The sequence below is a fragment of the Ursus americanus genome, chromosome 27 (genome assembly GCF_024610735.1).
Source record: "Ursus americanus isolate L20-20 chromosome 27, mUrsAme1.1.p, whole genome shotgun sequence".
Taxonomy (NCBI): domain Eukaryota; kingdom Metazoa; phylum Chordata; class Mammalia; order Carnivora; family Ursidae; genus Ursus; species Ursus americanus.
In genome coordinates this window covers 25,489,662-25,509,961 of record NC_142153.1, presented here as the reverse complement: position 1 = coordinate 25,509,961, position 20,300 = coordinate 25,489,662, and the positions used below count along the sequence as shown (strand labels likewise).

At 40.1% G+C, this 20,300-nt stretch overlaps 1 protein-coding gene across 4 annotated transcripts in view; it reads left to right on the top strand.

Annotated features, from left to right (window-relative positions):
• MCPH1 (microcephalin 1) overlaps positions 1-20,300 on the top strand; it is a 242,014-nt gene that overhangs the window by 74,122 nt on the left and 147,592 nt on the right. For all 4 annotated transcript variants that reach the window (XR_015721989.1, XR_015721988.1, XM_087856471.1 and 1 more), the window contains exons 10-11: positions 12,624-12,661; positions 14,975-15,137. Coding sequence is in view for 2 of the 4 variants with exons in the window: in XM_087856471.1 (XP_087712597.1) it covers positions 12,624-12,661; positions 14,975-15,137 (201 nt within the window). In the remaining 2 variants the exon portion in view is untranslated. The remainder of the gene's footprint in view (positions 1-12,623; positions 12,662-14,974; positions 15,138-20,300) is intronic.

The window sequence follows — 20,300 nt, the reverse complement described above, 5'->3', positions numbered from 1 at the left end:
GGGAGGTTGAAACTGCGGTGAGGGTAGGGACTGGGGACTCGGCCCGGCTCAAGTGATGCCATTTTGGCCTGTGGTTTTAATAGTTCTCTCTTGCAGCACGAGAGAGAAGGGTGGTCCTTTCAATTACGCTTTTCTCAGAGCACAAAAGGGTGGGAAGCTTTTTTAACTTGTGCTCTGTGTTTTAGGGCACAGGGCACAGGTGAAGTTCAACAGTGTCGTGGAGAATCAACTTTTAATAGAATAGGGACGCATCTTACAGGACGGGTAAATCTAGGTCTCAGTTGTAAAGAGCTGTTTAATTTTTCAACATTGAATCTGGTTGTTTCTAATAAATGTTAGCTCGTCTTTTTTTGGTCTTTTCCAGTAATGGTAAACAAGGCTTATGGATTCTCATTAGATTTTTACACTCTGGATATCACCTTTCATATAGATTTCACGGGGTGGGGAATGGTGCGGGCTAGAGAAGCATCAGGTTACCATCATTAGAGAGAATAAAGTGGCCACATTTTTTCCGTGTCTTTATTACCATTGGTGAAATGTGACACACAGCAAAGGTTACATCAATAAAGGACTAAGTTAAGAAATGTTTGTATTCTCATGAAATTACATACTGTGAAGGTTATAATTTACAAAACTGCTAGCATTAATATTTACTTTCAACAGAATTATTAATCGCGTAGCCCTCTGGGAGTAATTCATTATCTCATTTCTCAGATGAGACCCGTGAGATAAGGACAGGCCAAGTGCCCTGTCAAGTATGGAGACAAGGACAAGTGAGCTGCAGAAAGATCTTGGTCTGGGTCTGCTAGCAGCTGATCGTATTTCTTGGACTTGATATACTCTTTTTGCACAGTTGATTCTTATGTTTTGTGGATTTTCCAGGAGTGATAGCCTTCTGTGAAGATGCACAGTACATTGACTTTCATATATAGAAATTTTATTCAGCTCCACAGAACGTGCTGAAATGCTGGCTGCAGGCGGGGCGGCTGTGGGCCTCACTGTACCACCTTGACTTGAGTTGTGTTGCATTAGCGGTCGTGTGCCTGGCCAATTAAAAGATACGTAGCAGAATTGCATTTTTAAAAGTGTATTAGAACCATTTTTCAACTGAGAAACAGTAAAAGAATTGTACAGTGAGGTACTTTTTTAAGAGGGTGGCGGTCATGAATTTCTTACTAATAAAAACCTGTTGTTATTTAGCTCATGTCTTAAGGAAGGAACCAGAAAGCTGTTGTTCGAAGGAGAGCCCAGTGAGTATGCACACTGATAGACCTTTAGGAACGCCAAAATGCCTTCCTAGGTGCAAGACTGGCCTTTTCCTCACGGAAAGGGAAGTCGTTTGACCCCCACCCACCATGCTGATTTAGCAGGTCAGTGGACAAAAATGCTACGACACGGTAACAGCCTTCTGTCTCTGACAGGCTTGTCTGTAGCTCAGAGACGGTGAAGAACATCAAGTCCACTGAATCCAATAACTCAGAGGCTGTGTCCTCCAACAATTCATAGTTGCCCATTAGCATCACCCAAAAATCTTTTGTTCTGTCTCAAGGTCTTCTCCACAATGTTTCTGTACAAGTTTGGTTTTTTTTTTTTTTCTTTTGTGATCAAATGATCTCAAAAAGGATTATTCTTGATTATAAACTCATGCCTGAGTATTTACACAGGGGCAGCAAGGGTGTGTGCTGGCCTTCTGGGGGATGCTTGTAAAACCCAGAGCCATGCTATATTGAACAAATAAAATTAACGTCCGTCTGAACATTTTCATGAGTGATTTTGGATTGGCCTTTGTTTCCCTCTGTTATTTGCTGCCCCAAGTTTAAATACCAAGCCTGACAACTCTCCACCAAATTTTATCCATAGTACCCATAAATTTCGGTGGATTTCTCTTCTGGAGGTCCTCAGAATATCCTAACTGTCTTGCCTGTTCCGGAAGTGACCTTCCACAGCATCTGTGAGGCTGGGACTCCAAGCTGGGTACCAGGGCAGTCTTCCCAGGAGGACTTGGCGCCCTGAGGAAAGGCAGCCTCAGCTCCTTCAGAGACGCTAGCCAGACCTGATTAAGTGAGCATTATTCTCAAATACAACATTCTAGGCAAGGCCTGGTTTCATAACCAGGTTTTCCAATTATATTCTGGTAAGATGGAGAACATATTCTGAAACTATACAAAAATCTGTACTGCCTTGGAGAACAAAAAGACTTAGTAAAAGATTCCAAATTTCAAGGCAGTTTTTGAAAATCAGGTATCATTTTAAAATGTTCTATTTCAGTTTGTGGAAGTAGTGTCTACTGTATTCTTCTGAATTACAGATAGCTTAAGAAGAAAGAGAAATGTTCACAAAGTACAACATTAAGGCAATATCAACATTATTCCAAGTCCACAAGCACACAGAATTTCCTGCATTTAATCCTGTGTAGTTAGTTCTGTTCTGTGGGAGCTTGAGTTCATGTCTCACAGAGCGGTCTGCTGTCGACCAGATGGAGGTCTGGGAATCTGAGAGCTATCTCAGCAGCGCCGTGAGAAGCCTGTTTATTCTGTGAAGTGTCAGGAGTTTGAATACCTTGGTACCTCCCTTTTCTATGGGGTTCTGACAAGTCCCGTGTTGAGGTCATAGGCTCTGCCTATAGCTTATTGCAGAAACAAAACTATCTGTAGACTTAAACCGGCTAGGGTCAATTTATTACTCCTAACTTTCAAATGTGAAAGGTCTGATGTAAGAGTAATATTACTGAGGGAAATTTGGTGGTTTTATGGCAAGCCAAACAAAATAATAAAATGATTACCAAAAAATTAAGCAAAATTTCTTTAAGAAAACCAATTAAACATGTTTTCAAAGAAGTCAGTAGGCATTATCTCTGATTTACAAAATGTTTAAAAAAACACATTTATTTGTGAAAATGATGTAGGAGGGCCAGACCCGCCGAGGGGGTCCTGCAGGACCAGCCAGGGAGGTCCCTGGCTGCGCACAGGACAGAAATCAAACACAAGCCAGCAGGAGGTGAATGCAGTTTATTGAAGGTATAGAGAACAGGTGCAGACAAAGCGTCTGGGAGACTCAGAAAGGAGAGAGTCTTGTCTTTGTTCGAGGACTGTGGCCTGGTGCACATGTCCTCTCAGGCATCCAGGAGCCCATTAGAACAAAGACAAGGGCCCGGTGACCTTTGTAAGTCAAACCTTCCTCGGAGCCAGGGGGTCTTGGCATCGAGATTGTAGGGTCGGTGGTCTGGAAAACACATGTGATGGCTCCTCCCATCATTCTCTCCTGGTCCCTCCTGACATGTTTTCTATTCTGGAGAAATCGTTCACTCTTTCTGCCCTACAAGGAGGACATACCCTATTTGCATTCTGAGGCATGCGTAAAATGGGTGCAGGTCCTAGCAGGAATAGAAGCAGGACAAGGAGCAAAAGCAGATTTTTAAAATGGAGTCCTTCAGTTTCTCTGTTTCAAAAGGATCAACCTAATTTTTATGGAGGAAACAAATCTTGAGAAGTAGTATAATGTTCCCGAGACACAATAAATATGCTAAGGACATGTCAGAATATCAAGAGATTTCGTGAGCCACATTAGGTCCTGGGCATCTATATTTTTATGAAGAAAAAATAGGTAAGTCTGATGTGCATCCCCAGTTGAAAGCCACTGGCCTACCAGATGCTAGATTTAAATTACAGAAGCAGGACCCTCACCAAATTAACAATCTAATAACTGAGATTGTAACACTTACTTTGTCTAATAGCAGCATAGTAGGACTAGAACACCCTAAATAGAAGAAAACTCAACACAACTGTTAGGAAAGCAGCTGGCCAGTGTTTTCCTCAAAGGTAAAAACACTATGGACAATAGGGTCAAAACCAGTATCAAGGACTTTCCTCGAAACCTAGGACTCTGAGTTATTTATACTGATAACAGTGTACCTATTAAATGCTCGCCTAGACAGGCCGAGTGGCCCTTCTGATGTTACGTGGAACTCGGCACTAGTGACACGTTCAACCTAATTACCTGACAGTTCTCTTACAAGTAAAATCATATTTCTGTGATTTCCAACGAGAAATGTCAAAGGTTTGTTTTAGGTGTAAGTGATATCCTTCAAGTTTTACTTATGTACAGTTAGGATCCAACTTAGAGAAGGCAAAAATCAAAAAAGTTACCAGACAGGATTCACACAGATCCTTAAGATAGGATCACGTGTGCCTGAGAAACAATAGCGGGTAAGTCATCTCATCATAGTGGCAAGAAAACATTTAAAGACAAGCATAGGCTGTAACCTAAGTGAACAAACTTTACTTCCTTCATCACGGGCGTCATATATTCAACATAAAGGAAAGATCATTCTTCGGTAACACAGTCTTTGCTTTCTAAGCAGGTTATGCAGAAAAGTAAAACTGGCCTTTTGCCTTGTAGGCAATAATCAGTAACCATAAAAACAGCCCGTCAACATCAGGTGCAATTGACTAAAATTGAACACATTTTGAACTTTCCTTCAGACTCAAGTATTATAAACTAAAGCAAGTTAAGTGAACTTTCCAAGTTTTGTTCTTCAGTATGCCTTTTCTTATCTTGTGGCAAACTGACGCTTTACTTAAGCCCAGAGCTGCGTTCATCTGGACCCAACACCTGACCAGTAACACCAAGATGCTATTTCTGTTAACAGGCAGTGTGTGCTTCTTGCTGTCTTTAAGTGCGTCAATAAATATTTTTGAAGTTTTTCAGTTTTAATTTCTATGATGGCCGTAATCCACAAAAACAAAGACTCTTTGGGTTCCTCAATAGAGTCCCAATAGTATAAGGGAGTCCAGAGATCTCAAAACCTGAAAACCACTGCTTTAAGAAACATAATTTTTTTTTTTAAAAACAGACTCATGCACAATTGTATTCCTCTGTATTACTCTAAGTGTAAGTGTAATTCATATTATCTATTTTTAGCCAAAGTTACTAAGTTCTATGTCACAGAAAACTGGGGAGAACAATTGAGAAATGTCCATCTTACATAGGCATGTTAGCAGACCAAGTCTTCCATTACACCGTCCTACCCTATGTCTCTTTTACACCCTTTTAAAGTTGCAAAAATGAACATGTTCATTGACATGACCCAAAGATCAAGCTTCTGTATGGCACACAAAAAGCAAAAATATAGAAAAATTATAACTCTGCTTAGTAATCAGTGTTTCAGTCTTCTCTCTTATAAATTACTGAGTTATGAAACAATTTTTTTATTTTTTTATTTTATTTTATTTTATTATTTTTTAAGATTTTATTTATTTATTTGACAGGGAGAGAGACAGCCAGTGAGAGAGGGAACACAAGCAGGGGGAGTGGGAGAGGAAGAAGCAGGCTTCCAGCGGAGGAGCCTGATGTGGGGCTCGATCCCATAACGCCGGGATCACGCCCTGAGCCGAAGGCAGACGCTTAACGACTGAGCCACCCAGGTGCCCTGAAACAATTTTTTTTTTTTAAAGAAGATTTATTTATTTTAGGGAGAGAGAGAGAGCGAGTGGAGGGGCAGAGGGAGAGCGAGAGAAAGTCCCAAGCAGACTCCTCGCTGAGCACAGAGCCCCACGCAGGGCTTGATCCCAAGACCCTGAGATCATGACCTGAGCCGAAACTAAGAGTTGGTTGCTCAACCAACTGTGCCACCCAGCTGCCTTGTATCCAACAATATTTTTAAATTAATCTCTGTCCAAGGTTTATGTTACCTAATAAAAGATAAACTGAAACATATTAAGAATTTTAAGGGAGGGCACCTGGGTGGCTCAGTCGGTTAAGCGTCTGACTTAGCTCAAGACATGATCCTGGGGTCCTGGGATCCAGCCCCGTTGGATCCAGTCCCTGCGCAGCGGGGACCCTGCTTCTCCCTCTCTTCCCTGCTTGTGCTCTCTCTCTCACTATCTCTGTCTTTCTTTCAAATAAATAAAATCTTAAAAATATAATTAAAAAATTCTTTAGTTTATTTGAGCAAAATTTTATTTGAATCAGGCACTGACAAATGGTTAGTGGTTGGGAGTGCTCCAAGGCCATGAGAAGAGGTGGAATCAATGCAAGCACATTATTTGATTGGCTACAGCTTAAGCGGTTGCCTTATGTGGGAAAGCTTAGTTGGCTGTTTGTGACTGGTTGTTCTTTGGTTTTGATTTTTTAACCTGAAGGGGTTTACAGGCTCTGGTTTTGGCTTGCTTATGTAGGCTGCTAAGGCTTTGGAACCACCTTAGTCTAATGGCCTCCTTGTTTAATTAATTTACTACTAAAGATCCTGGAAATTATCTTCACACTGACTTATTACAAAATACAATTAGTATTGATATTAAAAAGTTTGTTAGAATAATGATTTGTCATAAATTTACATTTTTTATAATCTTAATCGTGATAGAGGAGTAATCTTATTTATTTGACCAGTAAACCTGTCTAAGTCTAGGAAAAATAAACTCAAGTAGAATAAAATGTATGTTTATATTATACTTACATAGAGAATTCAGAGAAGACGTAACTATTTTCATTAAGCTAAAATTATTAAACTAATAATAATTTCTAAACACATTATGTGAATTTGAATTCTTAAAACATTTCTGAGTTAGTTATAATTTCAGTCACTGGTCAAGAATAAAGACAGAAATACTAAAACCAGTCCAGATTTCAAGGAGCTATTCTCCTTCCTTGTGGGCATGAATAGTCTTAATTGATTTTAGCTCCAAAATGGGCAAATAAGCAAGCAGAAAAAAAGAAAAACATAAAAAGGCTAATAAACCCAGTCCTCTATGGTCTCTTACCAAAAAAGAATAAATCTTTATAATCCATTAATTAATTTATATAGAACACCAAGTAGACCATAAAAACAAATTCCTAAGCATTGCTTCCACTAACGGAGAATAATTCATCCATTAATGAAACAAAACAAAACAAGTGGAGAGGAAAGTTAAAATTAGAGAAACAGAGCCAGTGAAGTTCTATTGCCACTTGGCATTCAGCTCGGGGAGCCAGTAATAGAACTTCCTGGGCTCAAGCTGCCTGTGGAGTGTTCTCTGGTGGCAAAGATGAGCGGCTTCTGTCTGAAAGAGGCTGCTAACCTTTAGCAGATGAATCTGTTGGGCAACTTAGTGGCAAACCTTCATAACTGTTAAAAGATCATTTTTAAAAGATACATCAAAACTTTCTCACTAATAGAATATGAGTATGTATTAAAGATTTTATTTAACTCATTAATTAATGATGAGAATGGGAAGTTGTTTTGTCCTGTGGAAGAATCCACAGAGGAGACGTGTTAATGGACCGTTAAGAGTTCGGACATGGCTTTGTCGCCACTGGGAGAGGGAAGTCACTTGAATGTCCACTGCACAGAATTTGCATTTCTTTTTTTTTTTTAAGATTTTATTTATTTATTTGACAGAGAGAGAGACAGCCAGCAAGAGAGGGAACACAAGCAGGGCGAGTGGGAGAGGAAGAAGCAGGCTCCCAGCGGAGGAGCCTGATGTGGGGCTCAATCCCAGGACCCTGGGATCACACCCTGAGCGGAAGGCAGATGCTTAAAGACTGAGCCACCCAGGCTCCCCAGAATTTGCATTTCTATAGACAAGAATAATTTGCATTCCTATCAATTTTCTACAACTAATAGAGTTGTAAAATAGCTCAAAAGAGGAGGAAAGGCATAAACCCCATAGACACAGATAACCCTGAAGGGTGTGTGTGCTGAACAACACATAGGTGTCCATTGAAGATATCCAGTAATCTTTTGTTCATTTCAAAATATTTCACAGTTTTCTCCTTCAGCCTTGATTCTACAACTAATCTTTTAAATATTTCCTTTTCATCTATTTGTCATCTATCATGTATCTATCTGTCAACCATCTTATTTTGTTATTCATTTTAAAATAAGTTGCAGGTATCAATCCATATCATTGTATAAAGAGCTTCCTTGATTAAACGAGGGAATTCTATTGGATATGTCTTCTCATGCATAATTTATAAGAACAGATAAGTAAACATGCTTACTCTTAATAACAACATTGCTCCTTCTGTCTCATCACTGTATTTCAGGCCAGGAATATTTGTCACACCAGTCTGAACGTGTGCTCTCGATCACAGCACTTGTTAGCACGGGACTCTAGGGAGAGCTTGTCTCTTGTAGGTTCTGGGGCTGGACCGTGTCAATGACCCTTTCTCTTCTAGATTCCTTATCAGACATCTACAAGTCAGATTGTTTGTTTGTTTTGCCTTCTTTTTATTTTTTCTTTTCATTTAGACTTTTATTTTGGGGTCTGAGTTTCCTTATATACAACCGTTTCTCCCCCTCAGCCTAGGAGGGATCTCCCCTGGCTGTCAAGGTTCTGGTTGACTTAACTGTCTGACCTTCCTCCACTCAGACTTAACAGGGGTCATATTCACGATTTTCTTTTTTTGAGTGATAGTAATAGATTAGTAGATTATATTCACATGTTCATATATATGAAGAGTGAGACATGAAGCCACCAGAGGCTAGGAGAATAAGAGGGACGCAATCAAATGTGTGTTTTCATAGTTTGGCTCTGATTGTTCATTGGGCGTTAACTGAAGTCTCTGGGAATTTAGCAGGGAGATGATTTAAGTGGCTTTGACAGTGACCCATGTGAGATGCTGGCACGTCACGAGTGGAGTTGATGAGAAGCGGTCAGATTCTAGATACATCTGCAAGGTTGAGTTGATAGGATGAGTTGATGGATTGAATGTGGGGTATGAGAAAGTAATGAAGAGAATGATGATGAAAATGCTTTTGACCTGAGCAGGACGGGAATTGCCACTAAACCAGTGGAAGGAGTGGATTTGGGAGAGAAGATTGGTAGTGAAATTGTTTTATCATGATAAAATATGTACAACATAACATTTGCCATTTTAACCATTTTTAAGGTACGGTTCAGTGGCAGTGTTCAGTGTTATGCAATCATCATCACTCTCTCCTTCCAGAACATTTTCTTCACTCCAAAATAAAACTTGGAACTCATTAAGCCACAACTCCCCACTCCCCACCCCAGCCTGGGACCCTGTTCTATTTTCTGCCTCTATGAATTTACCTATGCTAGATATTTTATATAAGTAGAGTCATACAATATTTGTCTTGTGTGTCTGGCTTTTTTCACTTAGCACTGTTGTCATATGTATTAGAGCCTCATTACTTTTTATGGCTGGATAATAATAATGTATTGTGCGTAAACACCAGATTAATCATATCCACTCATCTATTGTTGGGCACGTAGGCAGTTTCCACACTTTGGCTCTTATGAATAATGCTGTGACGACAATTCTCGCACAAGTATCTGAGTCCCTGTTTTCAATCCTTTTTGGTATATACCTCGGAGTAAGTGTTTTGACTGTATGGTAATTCTGGGTTTAACTTTTTGAGGAACCACAAAACTGTTTTCCACAATAGAGGCATCATTTTTTTTTTTAAATCAATCCTTGTTATTTTCCACGTTTTTGATTGTAGCCAACCTAGCAGGCAGGAAGGGGTATCTCACTGAGATTTCATTTTGGATTTGACAGTTTAGTGATGTTGAGCATCTTTCCATGTGCTCGTTGTCCATTTGCTTTTCTTCTTTGGAAGAAACGTCTATTCAAGTTATTTGTCCTTTTTTTAAAGAAGATTTATTTATTTAAGAGAGAAAAAGAGAGAGGGCAAGAGCACAAGCAGGAGGGGTAGAGGGAGAGGGAAAAATCTCAAGCAGACTCTGCGCTGAGCACAGAGCCTGATGAGGGGCACCTTCCCAGGACCTGAGTCAAAATCAAGAGTTGAACGCGACACTGACTGAGTCACCCAGGAGCCCCTGCCCATTTTTAAAATGTGTTGTTGTCTTTTTGTTGTTGTTGAGTTATATGTATTCTGGGTATTAACACTTCTCAGATATATGATTGGCAAATATTTTCTCCTATTCTGTGGGTTATCTTTCTCATTCTCTTGATAGTAGTTTTTGATGCATCAAAGTTTTTAATTTTGATGAATTCCGATTTATTTTTTTCTTTTTGCCTGTGCTTTTGGTGCCCTGTTTAAGGAACTATTGCCAAATTCAGGGTCATGAAGATTTTCCTTTTTGTTTTCTTCTGAGAGTTCTATAACTTTAGCTCTTAAATGTAGGTCTTTGATCTACTTTGAGTTAATTTTTATATGTGGTGTAAAGCAGGGGTCCCACATCATTTTGTCTGTGGCTGTCTGTTCTACCAGCACCATTTGTTGAAGAGACTGTTCTTTACACATGAGTGGTCTTGGCACCCGCCCTGGTCAAAAATTAGTTGACCTTAGATGTGAGAGTTTATTTCTGGACTTTCAGCTCTGTATTCATATCTGTTCTTATGGCAGCACCATACAGTGTTGATTACTGTAGTTTTGTAGTAGGTTTTGAAATTGGGAAGTGTCAGGTCTCCAGCTTTGTGTTTCTTTTTCCAGATTATTTTGGCTATTTGGGTTTTCTTGGAATTCCATATGAATTTTGGGATGTGTTTTTCCATTTCTCCAAAACTCACCACTGGGATTTTGGTAGAGCTTGCACTAAAGGTGCTTTAGACAGTCTTGTCATCCTACAATATTTAATTTTCCAGTGCATGAACACAGGATGTCTTTCCATGTATTGAGGTCTTTTCATATTTCTTTCCTCGATGTTTTTTTTTTTAATATTCAGTGTATGGTTTTTTATGTCTCTTTTATTAACTTTATTCCCAAATATTTTATTCCTTTGGACACTAATATAAATGAAATTATTTCTTAATTTCCTTTTCTGATGATTATTCATGTATAGAAATACAACTGATTTTTGCACACTAATTTTTGTATCCTGCGACTTTGCTGGATTCATTTATGAGTTCTAACGTTTTTCTGGGTTCTTTAGAGTTTTCTGCATATGAGATCATCTCATTTATGAATAGAGATAGCTTTACTTCTTTTCCAATTTGGGTGTCTTTTATTTCTTTTTTTTTTTTTTTTGCCTAATTGTCTGACTGGAACAGTGTCTCAGTTTCAGACATGTCGAATTAAAGATTCTTGTTAGACCTCCAGATGGCCCTCTTTATCATGTAGGCAGTAGAATATTTGAGTCGGGATATCAGGAAATAGGTCTGTGCTAGAGATATGAAATTGGGAATCGTCAGCATGTGGCTGGTATGTAAAGCCATGAGGATGTGTGAAAGCTCACCTGGAGAGGGGGTGCAGGTAAAGAAGGGCAAAGCCATGGAGATGAAGCCTAGCATTGGAGAAGTCAGGAGATTTCCTGTTCCCTTCCCCTTCACTCCATGGGTTACTTTCCACAGATGACATTCTACTGGCATCTTTTGGATGGTTCTACAGAAGAAAGTGGATGTCGTGGAAGGAGCGCCTCTTGGACTTTATTTGGGGCTGGTCACATCACTGGGCCTGCATAGCTTTCATGCAAGGATAACGTTGAAGATCATGACTAGGTTCCACCAGAATCTCCCCTGGTGACTAGAGACTCCTAGAGTCTCCAGACTCAGCCCACAAACTGCTGTAGTTGTTCCCTTTGTATCCGAAACAGAGGAGAGCTAACAATAGACTACTCTGGAGGGACAACTGCCAAGAGGTCAGTGGTCATCCTGAGTCAGCACATCTGCCACTGGAGTTCTTCCTTTGAGTATCTTTTTGACTGATATTATCTCTTCATTCTCTTTCCTCCACCTTCCCCAAATACACCTGTACAGTACACAGGCCCCTCGACTCCATCATGCGTGTCCACATAGGGTCCTCTGAATGCCTTTTGTTCCTTCTCCTCATTTATTCGCATGGTCCTTCAAGACACAGTAAGTGTGTGATGGTTAGTTCATTGTTACACTACACAGTTGTCTGCATTCAAAGTGTATCATCTCAGTTACAAAAATGTGTGGATAATGTGAGTTCATTTTATTTTAATTGTACATATACACACACTCCAATGGAAAGAACATTTGACAGAATATATACCAAATTATTAAACAGTAGTCATTTCTGGCTGGTAGAAATTTAGGGGAATTTATATTTCTAATGACATATTTCCAAAGCACTTAATATATATGTTTTTTATGCCATCAGCATCTGTCTATGTAAGTAAAAAAAAGTATTTAAAAACTTATTTTCAAAAAAAAAGAAACTTTACCATTCCAATTAATAGCAGATGCTAACCCATGCGTAAGCAGTCCCATTATCTGAGCTTCTGTGTGCAAGAGGGTAAAGCATTTGAGGGACCCAGGCACCCAGCAGCACAAGCAGTACTGTATATGTGTGACTGAGGCAGGGCTAGAGTTGTCTAGAAACCTTAGGAAAACGGCTCTTCATCCTGCGAAAAATGCCTTCTCACAGTCTTCTTCCTCACAGGTCCCTAAGCAGGATGGCACATTTAGAGGTCTGCCAGCTAACTAGGGGAATAGACTTCCCACCCCCGCTCCTCTACCTCATGTTCTGGAATTATTTTGGATTAGTTTAGGAATAGTATCTGAGTTTGTATCTCTCGGGCTGGTTTTTTTTTTTTTTTCCAGGAATATAAAGTTTTTTTACTTTGATATATGCTTAAATGTTTATTTTTTAAGTGATGTAACTTTTCAAAAAATGTATTAAAGTTAATTTCTGTGGGAAAAATGTTTTTTATACTTCTGACTGTTTTTTGTTCCTTCTCTTTTGAAATCTCTAGCCAACAAGAACATTAGTCATGACAAGCATGCCATCTGAGTAAGTACTCATTGTTTTGATAACTTTCTGCTCAATGTAAAATTTCAGACTTTTCTTTCATATACCGTGATGCTGCGCTTTTAAGGCAGCTCGGAGCTTTGCGCTGTTTTGCTGTTACTCTGTGTAACTGATGTTGGAGTTAGAAGAACGCTGGAAATAAAAACGGTGGTTAGAAAACTGTGAGCGGTTTAGCGCCGAAGACTTTCTGAGTTGTTTACGTAACATTAAGAGGTATTCTAGTATTTTGCTGTTCCTCTTGCTTCTTCCTATTTACTGTCTCTTTGTGTCTACCACTTCTACCCCATGAAAGTTCAATAAATGGAGCATCACTGGGGGATTCCCTCAAAGTTCTTAAAGAAACACTTTGCTGGGAAGCTCTGTACAGCTCTATGAAAGCCGCTGTCTACACATTTTGGGAAAGAGTTAATAGCTTGCTGACACGTTCTTATCATCTTCCTTAAACATTTAACACAATATATAGCATATCCAACAAAAATATAGCACCATATTCTTTGTAAAGATTTTTCAATTCCTGTTTAAAGGGGAAAACTGGGGGTGGGGGGATGTTTTATTTTTTGTTTGTTTTGGTTTTTTTTTTAGTATCAATCATACGTTGTAATGTTTTAAGGCATTCGTCAAAACGTTGGGACATTTCAGTGAAAAATAGCCTGTAAAAAAATGCATGCTTATAATACTTTCTGTTGTAGGATCCTTTTCCCACCCATGGCATGTGAAATCAAAAGGACCAATGGCTCAAACACCATACGTTAGCTAGTGAAGAAGGAGCACGCTCACAATTTTTGTTGATCTCATGAAATATACTGAACATTCCAAATTGTCTAATATGGAAGTGAAAATTGAGTATGGTGGGTGTGATATTTTTTAGAATCTGTATTTTTGCCCCCAGTATAAAACACATTAGTAAATAGTTATTTTCTCCATCAAAGTTTTGAAAATCAAACTTCCATTTAGGCCATATTCTCTTTTTATTTTTCTTCCCCCCACACATACTTCTTGTCTGAAGTTAAGAACAAGACTTAGACGTCCCGATGCCGCGTTGATCGGCCGCGTCTCGCAGACACACTTGTTCTTGATTAACACATCCAACAAAGAGCAGGCAGCTGCCAGACCTGGAGTAAGGAAAATCGTCGACATGTGGAAATGCAGGGTTCTGGGGAGCATATGGTTTAGAGCTTTTCACTTATGCTTTTGTTTTCTTTACATTTCTCCCCAATTTAATATTTTCCATCACCCCAATAAGCACAGATTCTCTAGTTGAAGTGGTGATAGGCCCCAGATCTTGACCCGTTAGTCTTTTTTTGCCTTAGGGATCTCTAAGAACTTAAAGTGTGATACAGTACCGCCCTTTCATTTCTCATGTAAAGAAACAGGTCTTGAGATTGACACGCCCAAGACGGTAGTGACAAAACTAGGAAGGACGGGGCACTGTTAGAGACACTCGACGCAGGGGCAAGAGCAGCCTCTTTGTCTTCATAATAGTTTTTGGAGAGGAGAGAAATTTATCTCTTAACTCACTGTGTACGTCATAGTGTGTCTTAGAAAGCCCTTCATGTCCTCTGTATTTCATTGGGGGATTTCCAAAACTTGCTGGGAGGGAGAGGGAAATGCAATGTGTCAGAACCAAGGGCTTTATTTAGTAAGGTGATCGTAAAGGGAAGAGAGGAAAAATGATGAGTAATTTGGTGAGGAAGTTAGATGGGAAGAATATATATTTCTTAAAAGGTACTTAAGGTACCAATGGAATGACAGACCAGAAGACAAATGATGATGGGCTTTGCAAAAATAAGGAGGCTCTGCCACATTGGCCATAAGGTTTGATCTGATAATGTAACGAAAAGGACCCTTTTCCCCCTCTTACTAGAAAAAACTGTATGTGTGAATTCTAATAAATGTTATATTTCAAATAAAATAAGCAAGTGATAAGCTTGGTCCTGACCATGCAGAGGTTGGTTCAGATCTGTCTGAGAAGTAATAGTGGTGGGAAGAGCCGGGGCCCTTCTGATGCTGGCTGTGTTCCTGCCCATGGACATGCGGCAAAGACACTTATAGCCTGGGGCAGCTTCATCAGCCATTAAAATAGACAGTTGGAGCTGAAAACTGAAGTTTTTTTATTTCCCAGATTTTAAGTCATTGATTGTAAAGAAATTAAAATGTGAGCTCCGTAGCTGAGATCATCATAGAATTTTAGCTTTCTAGTTTTTTTTTTTTTAATTATTATTCAATGTAATCACCTCGATGTTCCTATGTAGGTAACATAGTCATTTTGTTGATTTGTTTCCTCCTATTTAACAGAAAGCAGAACCTCGTCATCCAGGTTGTGAATAAATTGAAGGGCTTTTCATTTGCCCGGGAAGTGTGTGACACTACGACTCACGTGCTCACTGGGAAGCCCCTGCGAACACTGAATGTGCTGCTGGGAATCGCGCGTGGCTGCTGGATTCTCTCTTATGAATGGGTAAGCCACTATGTAAGCAGATGTTGGAAGTACATATGTGAAAACAGAAGGTGTTGTCATAGATGTGGTCATCCCGAGTTGGTGACACTGGATCACTAGATTCGCATTCATGTGAATTTGTACACTTTCCTATGAGCCGTGAATCCCATTCCTGTTCTCTCCCTGATCTCTTCTCCCTTTGGCCCCAAACCTCCAGCCACTGCTGATCCCTGGGGAACAGGAGTGTGGTGAGGACCGAAAGCAGAAGAGTGGCCTTCTGGATACAGACCTCAGCCACTGGCAGAAATAAGATTAGAACAGGCTTGGAATGAAAACACAAAATGCGTGTTCTCACAGTCAAATGAACTTTCTTCTGTGTTTGACCAAGAAATAATGTGACCTATGTTAGTGATGGTTTAAAAAGCCAAAAGAATTCAGTGATTGTTTTTACAGATGGATTTACTTAGGATGAAACATGTTCATTTAATCCCATTTGGATATGTTTTATCTTGCGCATATCTATCTGTAACATTACTTGCCCTTATTTCTGTGCATTAAAGGTAGCTTTTTTTTTTAAATCATTGTTTTCATTATTCATAGAAATTGAGATTGTTACTCTTTCTATTTTTACTTTGATCCTCAACCTATGGTCTCTCCAAAGCATTGCTCTCTGATGAGAGTACTGTCATTTCTTACTTGTGTTACTATATTGAATATGCTACATATCCAACCTCCTTCCTCCTCCCCCTAAGACTGTATTATATTAATCCTATGTTAATTTAAACCAGTAGAATTATAATATGCAAACAAACTGCAGATGTATTTTTAAGAATGGCTATGGTCTTTTTTCTGTGTCATGACTTAACCCCGCAGCTCTCTGGTATAAGATGTTTGTGACATTAGTGCTTAAAGTCATGAAGTGAAAAGTTTTGAAATTCCCCCCAAAAAGTACTGTTTGCACTGGTGGCAATTGGGGACTACCTTACCTAATTATATATATGTACTGATCCCCATTTATTTGTAAGAAATATCATTTATAACTCTAGCTTCCATGGATGAATACCCTGTCTTCCTTCTCTCCAATTCACAGTGTTTCTGTGTCTTTATCAGTTGGCTCTTCCTTCCCTCCTGTGTCAGAGGAAAAAATGTACTTTATCATTTATGAGGATATACATCTGTGCTTGATTCTGTACCCAATCTATTCTTCTGGGACTTTGAGCAGAGAGGTCAGACATGAGAATCAGTATTTACTGTTGCCATGTGTAAAGACGAACTCTCTTGATGCCTCCGTGTTTCTGCTCGGGGTACTGCCAATATTCTCCCACTAATCACACATAGAAACAGAGCCAGATGCAAATTTAGCATATGGTAACTTTATGTGGGATTAACCACTATACATGGGAAAGGCAGGAAGTGGAAAATGCTATTTGGTGAACTTCCAGGGCTCAGGTAGAACCTGGGCCACTTGGTCACATGAGTGAATGAATGAAGTACAACTGCAATAAAGTAAGAAAATGAAGTAAAAGACATTTAGGTGAGAGAGGAAGAAATGGTACTATGTCTATTCATAGACACCATGATTGTCCATGTAGACAATTGCAAGAAATCTACAAAAAAGCTCTTAGAACAAATTGCCAAGATATAAGGATGTAATAATACAGGGGTGACCTTGAAATACTCAATGACATAAAAATATGTGCAGAATCTGTATGCTGAAAACTATAAAATACTGGTTAAAAAAATTAAAGAACTGATAAATGGAGAGACATACTATGTTCATGGATTGGAAGACTCAGTATAGTTAAAATGTCACTCCTCCCTAAAACAGTCTAGAGATTCAATACATTCCCAATTAAAACCTCAGGACAATTCTTCGAAGATATAGATAAACTGATTCTAAACTATATACATATACATGTATATATGTACATATGTATATACATGTATATATACATGTATGACTATATGTGTATTCTAAACGATACACATATACATGTATACATACATATATATAGAGAGAGAAAGGAACTAGCATAGTTAAAACAATTTAGAAAGAGAAGAACAAAGTTGGAGGACTAACATGGTCTGATTTTTAAGGCATCCTTTAAAGCCTCTGTAATCAAGGCAATTCAGTGTCTGGGAAGACAGATAATGAAACAATGGAGAGTCCAGAAATAGACCCACAAATATGGCCCACTGGTTTTTGACCAAGAACCAAAGGCAATTCAGTGGAGAAAGGTAAGACTTTTCAGTAAAAGGTGCTGGACATCTACAGACCAAAACTGGACCTGTGTCTCACACCATATACAAAGATTACCTCAGAATGGATCAGACTAAAATGTAGAATGATAAAATTCTTAAAAGTACATAGGGTATGACCCAGGTTTAGATGGAGAGTTTTTTTTTTAAATTTTATTTATTTATTTGAGAGAGAGAGAGAAAGAGAACATGATTGGGGGAGGGGCAGTAGGGGAGGGAGAAGCAGACTCCCTGCTGAGCACAGAGCCCGATGCGGGGGCTGGATCCCAGGATCCGGGGATCATGACCTGAGCCAAAGTCAGATGCTTAACCAACTGAGCCACCCAGGTGTCCCTAAAGTTCTTAGATACGATGTGTAACACATGATGTATAAAAGGAAAAGTGATAAATGATACTTCATCAAGTGTAAAAACTACACTCCATGAAGAACATTCTAAGGAAGCCAGGAGAAAACATTTGCACATCTCATCTGACAAAAGACTTAAATCCAAAATATATAAAGAACTCTCAAAACTCAAAAATAAGAAACAACCCAAACAAAAAATAGCCAAAAGCATTTTTTTGAACACACTCTACCAAAGATATGCAGATGAAAATGTGTCAACGTCATTAGAGAAACACGATTTACAGCCACAAGGAGATACCACCACATATTTACCAGAACAGCTAAATTATAAAGTGCATTGACAGTCCTGTAGCAGAGACGCAGAGCACCATACACTGCTGGTGAGGTTGGGAGGTGGCACAGCCATTCCGAAAAATAGCTGGGAAAGTTCTTGTGATGTTAGATGTATACTCACCATGTCATTCAGCAACCCTGCTCCTAGGTGTTTGCCAGAGAGAAATGAAAGTTCACACTCACACAAAAGCCTGTACACGAATATCATGAATATCTGTAGCAGCTTTGCTTATAATTACCAAAACCTGACAACAACACATATGTCCCTTGGTGGGTAAAGGGATAAATAAACTTCCGTACTGTGGAATACTGCTCAGTAATAAAAGACAACTGTGATGGGGCACGTGGGTGGCTCAGTCGGTTTAGTGTCCGACTCTTGGTTCCCGCTCAGGTCATGATCTTGGTTTTAAAATCAAGCCCCATGTCAGGCTCTGCACTCAGTGAGGAGCTTGCTTGGGATTCTTTCCCTCTTTCTCTTCCTCCCCATCTGCCCCTCGCCCCGCTTTCACTCTCTCCCTCTTTCTGTCAAATAAATAAATAAAGATAACCGTAATTCTTGCCACAACTTGGATGACTCTCATGCATCGTGGACTCCCTGCTGGTGAACCACCTGACCTCAGGATAGGATAGTCCTCTTCTCCCTTTGCAGGGCTGCCCAGGCTCCACTCCCGCCAGCTGTAACCCCTCCTCCCACAGAACCCCCGGCCCTCCAGGTGTTGGGCTGCTGGAGTTCCTAGACAGCTCCTATAAAGTCAGCACTCCAGGTCCAGTCTTCAAGGCACTGACTGCTACAGTGAGGGTGGGATCCTGAAGGCAGGATCAGTACGTTTGAGGAATAATAAGAAGGCTTGGTTGGGGCTTACCAAGAGAAAAAGTAGAAGATGAGACAAGAGAGCCAGTGGGTGAAGGGAAGCTTGGCCGTGGTAGTGTTTGGTTAATATTCCTGTGTCATCATGAGCTATCAGAAAGTTTCTGTCCAGGGAGTGAGATGCTCCAAGCTGTGTTTTTCAGAGGATGGTGGCTGCTACATGCAGAGCTCACTGTGGGGAAGAAGGAGTAGCATCAGGGAGCCTGCTGGCAAACTGTTTCCTTAGTTTTCCAGTGAGAGAAAACCACAGCTTGGACTGGGTGGTGAGACATGCTCTGATTTGGACAGTACCGTGAGGCGGAGTTCAGTGGCTTTCCCGTGGAGAGGCTGCAGGGTGTGAGGGGAAGGAGTTAGTGGATAGTGCCGGTGCTGTTGACTTGAGCAGCCATAAAAAAGTTGTTACAAAGATGGTTTAACAAAGATTCTTTATGATTAAAGAGGAATACATTAGTACGGGCTGCCTGTTCATCCTGTGCACCAAGGCTGACGTCATGTACCTGTAAGAGAAACCAGGGCCAAGACAAGATGTGGCCAAGACGGCACATCCCATCCCAGCACCAGGAGTATCTGAACCATGAATCCGGCATAAGGGACCCTGCCAGTTTAATGCAGTGACCTCTGCTCCCTCTGGCTCCGACTAGCGGGGTACCAAGTGTTTGTAGCACCCGGAGCCCACATGTCACGCGTGGATCCTTGCCAAGATGCTCAGCCAACTCAGCTGGAAGCAGTTCTCTTAGATAAGCACAAGGTGGCGCCACCTTGAATAATCTCTTCTGAGGAGTCCATGGTACTCTGTTCCCTTCCTATGACTGCTGTAACAGATTGCCACAAATTTATTGGCTTAAACGGAGCACAAATTTATTCTCTTATGGTTTTTGGAGGTCAAGAGTCCAAAATAGGTTTCACTGGGCTCAAGCCCAGGTGTTGTCAGGGCCCTATTCCTTCCAGAACCTCTAGGGGAGAGTCTGTTTCCTGCCTTTTCCAGCTTTAAAGGCCACCTGCATTCCTTGGCTTGTGGCCCCTGGCAGCAATTACATCCTTGTGACTTCTGCTTCTCTTGTCACACCTCCTCTGATTTCTTGCCTCTGTCTTTCACTTATAAGGACCTTTGTGTTCTCATGGGGCCAACCTGGATAATCCAGGATAGCTCCCCATCTCAAGGTCCCTAACTTCATTGCATTGGCAATGTTCCTTTCACCATAGAAGGTAACATAGTCACAGAGTCTGGGGCTCAGCTGTGGACAGCTTCTAGGGGGTTCATCATTCTGCAATCCCATAAGTACAAATGTATTAATTCCATAAGCACCATATTATCTACTTCACTGTACCCCAGGATGATGACTCTTTTTTTTTAAGATTTTATTTATTTATTTGACAG